Source organism: Dioscorea cayenensis, chromosome 17, assembly GCF_009730915.1.
Source record: "Dioscorea cayenensis subsp. rotundata cultivar TDr96_F1 chromosome 17, TDr96_F1_v2_PseudoChromosome.rev07_lg8_w22 25.fasta, whole genome shotgun sequence".
NCBI classification, from domain to species: Eukaryota; Viridiplantae; Streptophyta; class Magnoliopsida; order Dioscoreales; family Dioscoreaceae; genus Dioscorea; species Dioscorea cayenensis.
Genome location: NC_052487.1, coordinates 22,113,176 through 22,118,779, shown reverse-complemented (window position 1 = coordinate 22,118,779; position 5,604 = coordinate 22,113,176). Strand labels below are relative to the sequence as shown.

At 40.9% G+C, this 5,604-nt stretch overlaps 1 protein-coding gene across 1 annotated transcript; it reads left to right on the top strand.

Moving 5' to 3' along the window:
* Positions 1-2,188: 2,188 nt before the first annotated feature.
* On the top strand, positions 2,189-5,604 carry LOC120280010 (probable LRR receptor-like serine/threonine-protein kinase At3g47570). The gene is made up of 2 exons (XM_039286711.1): positions 2,189-5,011; positions 5,085-5,604. The coding sequence occupies exons 1-2, from the start codon at positions 2,251-2,253 to the stop codon at positions 5,420-5,422; spliced, it is 3,099 nt and encodes a 1,032-aa protein (XP_039142645.1). The 5' UTR covers positions 2,189-2,250; the 3' UTR covers positions 5,423-5,604.

Here is a 5,604-nt window from a genome sequence, read left to right as displayed (position 1 = left end):
CTCCTTACCTAGTAGCTAGCCTCTTGTCGCCGGTTTTATTTCTTGGTATACTTGCTATTTACTTTCAATAAGTTGATGGTTCATGTATTTAAAAAAAAAAACTTGTGTGTTCTCTACCATTTAAATAAGAAAAAAACAAGTGTGTTCAACTAGATGATCATATCCTACAAGTCATGTTTAAGAGTCCTCAGGAAAGATGGAACTAATTAATTCCCATTTAAAAAATTCCTCCCCCACAAACTGGCAAACTTCACTCCTACAAAATGCGCTAGACGTCCATCGTTTACCTAGTGACGTACAGATACTGAATCACTAGACTAGAAACACATCAGACCTCTGCAGCTAATCAAGCAGTCCAAGGGTTTCTCACACGCTTTCAACAATTCAGGGCGTGTGGGGATGAGAATGAGAATGGAACAATGATGGGAATAAGACTGAAGCTGACCCGTGAAAATGACTCACTAATGGTAACATTTTCACAGTGGGTTCCGAGAAGACTTGTGCTGGAGACAGTTGATCTATGTAGTGTAGTGTACACACCATAAGCAAGATAATAGTAAGTAGAAAATAAAAAATCAGCCAAAAAAAAAATGAAAACATTTTTCAATGGGAGAGATTACTAGTAATTCGTTGGTAATTTACTACAAAGTGTACAAAGGGGTGAGGATTCAAAACTTTATATTCATAGTATATTGTTCACACAATGTATACTAGTGCCAAGTATTATTTATCAGTACTGTTTGTTGGTCCAGGTGTAGGCTTTTTTGTGAGAGGAATAATATTTGTTTTTTCTAAGATTTCATGGTAGGAGAAATTTATTCTTAGAGGTCGTTAAGCCACCGTAATTGATGTACCTTCGCATTTGTCTGTCATTTAACAACATTTGTCTCCTATATATATATATATATATATATATATATATATATATATATCCATGGTTCTACAAACTATGGTCACGATTCATCCAATTTAATTACCACGGTAGACCACCACCAAAAATACCCTATCGAGGAAATCCTTTATTTGGGTAGGGATTCTTCATGTTTTATTTGTTTTTACAAAGGTGACAAACACCGCTCACAAGGGGGTGTCAATGGACATACAGTGATACACCAGTTGTTAGCGGGGGCTTAATGATTTTTTAGGGATTTATTAAATTGACCAGACGGTACATGGACAATTAAAGTTCTACCATGTACATGGTTAGAAGATATTTTAGAAATCAAACCGAGTTATAAATCCCCTTGCCATGCAACCCTTAAGAGAAGAAAAACAACATCCTCGCATAGGGGACCGTAAACAGTGGATAAATAGAATTTATAAGTATTTATATAATATTCTACAATATATGCACTGTACTAACAAATTACCTAGTCCGCTCATTCATCATTCACATAATATTCCACTATACCAAACAGTGGTTGTTGCCTTCTATTTTTGTGTTCAGTCCTGATTTCGGGATGAGGCCCTTTGTCTTATTCAAAAATGATCTCTGGCTTAACAGTAAGGTCTCTCTGCCAACGACCTTCGGGTCTATTGGTACACGTGTCACCGATAGAGCTCTCACCGAGTGGTGAGAGTTCGATTCTCGGTTGAGGGCACATTTTTGGGAGTTGTGAATAGTGGTTGTGTACGGATGGTTCTAGCGGCCACGTGAGCACGGCCCTGTCCCCACTTGTTCCACCGAGGCTTGTGCACGTTCCTGGGGTCTCTAGTGGGTTCGCCCCGCTCCTCTTCCCCAAAAAAAAATTAAAAAACAGTAAGGTCTCTCTTGGGATGTATATGGCCCACTGTAGCTAGAAAAATCAAATCAATATTTAGTGTAAAACAGAAAGTTTCTCATGTGTATTCAATCGAATTCTTGCATCACATCAAAATGGAATCGATGTGACAAAGCAAATTGGCATTGAAACCTGGAGTCAAGAGAAACCCCGGTCTTGCATGCATTATTAAGGCCATCCGATTCTATTTTGTAGCCTGTTGAGTGTCAAGGCTTTCTCACTTACTTTTTAATAGTTTTATTCAACCAAGTCTCTGAATGCATGCTCGTGTCTCACTACTAGTACCTCATGTCTATCTCCTAATTTTTTAGATTTTACTTGAAAATAAACTACTTTCGATAAAATAAAACAAGTGTCAATTCAGCATTTTCTGATTTTCACACACAGCACAACACACCCTAGCTGATATATAACAAAGATGGCTTCTGGTCTCAAGAATACCATACCGTGAACTTGTTAAAGGATCCTCATGGAGCCACTTGTTTGCTTGGTTGTTCTCGTGTTAGCTAAATCTTTATTGTTATCACAGTATACACTTACTGCAGCATCAAGCAACGATACAGAAAGATCAGCATTGCTGGCATTCAGAGATCAAATAACCAGTGATCCTTCTGGTGTTCTAAAAGCATGGAACAACTCCATTCATTTCTGCAAATGGTATGGAGTTACATGTAGCCGCAAGCATCCTGGGAGGGTTATTGCTCTGGATCTTGCTTCCAGGGGTATGGCAGGTGCCATCTCTCCTGCCGTTACCAACCTAACATTCCTGCGGAAACTACTACTTATGGAGAATGGTTTCAATGGTGACATCCCACAAAACATCGGCCACTTTCACCGTCTGCAACAACTCAACATGAGCTTCAATTCACTCTACGGTTCCATTCCTGCCAGTCTAGCCAACTGCTCAGAGCTCAGATTCATCGACTTAAGCGCAAATAAACTCACCGGGATGATTCCGGTTGAGCTCGGATATCTATCAAAGCTTGATCAGTTGGTGCTTGACAATAATAGCTTTGTAAGTGTTCTTCCATCTTCTCTTGGAAACCTTTCTTCTCTCACAATTCTTTCAATAAATTGTGGCGTAGGGAGTAGTTCAACGTCCTATTGTTTGCATGGCAACATCCCAGAGGAGCTGGGAAACCTTGCAAAACTTAAGTTAATCGATGTCTCTGGAAACATGCTTTCTGGAACAATACCTCCATCCTTGTTCAATCTCTCATTGCTGCATACTTTTGCTGCTGGGATTAATCAGCTTCATGGGAGCCTTCCACCAAGTATAAGCACAACACTACCATATCTTGAAAACCTAAAGTTTGGCGGTAACAGCTTCACCGGACCAATTCCAGTGTCACTTTCCAATGCCTCAAGACTTGCTATTGTTGATCTCTCACAAAATAATTTCACTGGACAAATTCCTCCTGACATTGGAAGAGGTGGAAACATATGGTACATTAATTTAGAAATCAATCAGCTTGAGGCAAATGATGTCAGTGATTGGAGGTTCATGGGTTCTCTGACCAACTGCAGCAGTTTAAAGATCTTGGCTCTTGATGATAACAATTTGGGTGGTGCACTGCCAAGCTCCATTGCCAACCTCTCCAATGAAATACAAAAAATATACATGGGAGGCAACTATATATCTGGGTCACTACCTTCAGGGATTCAAAACCTTGCTAATCTTTATACACTGGATATGACCCTTAACCAACTCACTGAAACCATTCCAGAAGGCATTGGAAAACTCCAGAATCTACAGTTCTTGGGCCTTTCTAGCAATAAGATCATAGGCCACATCCCAGCCTCCCTTGGAAACCTTACTCAATTGGCATCTCTCTATCTAGATGACAATGATTTGGAAGGTCCAATCCCTTCATCACTGGGGAGCATCCAGAGACTGAATGAATTACAGCTGTCCATGAATAGACTCAATGGCAGTGTACCAGTAGAGATACTTAGCCTTTCCTACCTATCCAATTTTATTATGCTTTCTGACAACTTCTTGACTGGATCCCTTCCTATTGAGGTTGGCAGATTGAGAAACATAAGAACCCTCCTTCTGTCTCACAACAAGCTTTACGGTGAGATCCCAACAACCATCAGCGGCTGTGTGAGCTTAGAGGTGCTCGAGCTTGATGATAACATGATCCAAGGAACCATTCCTCCATCCTTGAGCAACATAAGAGGGCTTCAGATTCTTAATCTTTCAAACAATTCGTTATCAGGATCAATACCTCAATCTTTTGGCAGTATGAAAGGCCTCCAAGAGCTGCTTCTTTCACACAATAACTTGTCAGGGTCCATACCAAAAGTCATGGAGGACATGACTGGTTTAATATACTTGGAACTCTCCTACAACAATCTTCAGGGTGAGATACCCAAGAAGGGCATCTTTTCAAATGCTTCTGCCATCTCAGTCACTGGGAATCCCGGCCTTTGTGGGGGTCTTTCACAAATTCACTTGACTGCATGCCCTCTCAAAACATTTGAGAAGAGAACAAGGTGGCGGCTCTTGCTAACGGTTGGTACACCAATTGCTTGCTTCATCCTTTTTTCATCCTTTGCTTTTCTTATTTACAAAAGGCAGTCCAGGAAGAGGGCTTCATCCGAAATCTCCATGAACTCTCATTTCCCAAGAATTACATATGGAGATTTACTCAGGGCCACTGGTGGCTTCAGCGATGATAATCTTGTTGGCAGGGGAAGACATGGTTCGGTGTATAAAGGAATTCTGGAGATTCTCAATACTACTACTGTGGCTGTCAAGGTGTTCAACCTTGCAGAGCAGGGGGCATCCAGGAGTTTCTCTTCGGAATGCAAGGTGCTGCGAACAGTCCGGCATCGCAACATTATCAAGGCCTTTACCTCCTGCTCCAGCATTGATTCCAGGGGCCATGATTTCAAAGCATTGGTCTACGAGTTCATGTCTAATGGAAGTTTAGAGACATGGTTACATCCACAAACAGAGGAGGAGCAGCACAAGAGTCAAAGTTTAACTTTCATCCACAGATTGAGCATAGCCATAGACATTGCTGATGCGTTGGAGTACCTCCATGAAGGTTGTCAACCACCAATGGTGCATTGTGATATCAAGCCTGGCAACATCCTCCTTGACAATGAGATGGTTGCTCATGTTGCAGATTTCGGTCTAGCAAAAGTGCTCTCTGGTTCCTCTCGAGCATCTTCACGTAGCTCCATTGCTATCAGGGGATCCATAGGATATGTTCCTCCAGGTGATATCCAGTTTATCAATTATTTCTTCTCATTTCTTTTACATTATTATTCACACTTGGATACAATTTGCAGAGTATGGAGTTGGTGGTCAAGCGACCACTTCTGGAGATGTGTACAGTTACGGAATTCTTCTCCTTGAGATGTTAACAGGGAAGAGGCCAGCTGACGACATGTTTAAAAATGGTCTGACACTCCGCAAACTGGTTGAGATGCAAATTTCTAGTGAAGGATTCTTGAACATAGTAGATCCTCTAATGCTGCCACAAAACCATGCAAGTAAGGAGGAAGAGTGTTTTGTTTCTGTGGCACTGGTGGGTCTTTCATGCTCAATTGATTCTCCTTATGAGCGACCAAACATCGCTGAGGTTGCAACAAAAATGCATGCTATCAAAACTGGTATAAAAAATTAAACATCAGAGAACTCCTTTCAGGGCTGCTCCTAATACTGGTTAACCTGGAGATGCCTAGGGTGTTTTTTTCTCCTTTATGTTTGTGTGCTCTTTTGTGCTAGTCCTTTTTTTTATTTCTATTAATGCTTTTTTATGTCTGTTGTTTCACAGCTCCCACGTCTAGTGGATTGTTTTGTTTTTTA

Excerpts from the sequence above, each read along its gene's own strand:
- LOC120280010 (XM_039286711.1), top strand. The coding sequence starts at position 2,251 with ATGGAGCCACTTGTTTGCTTGGTTGTTCTCGTGTTAGCTAAATCTTTA. Across the intron at positions 5,012-5,084 it reads CATAGGATATGTTCCTCCAG|AGTATGGAGTTGGTGGTCAA; the intron begins GTGATATCCAGT and ends TACAATTTGCAG.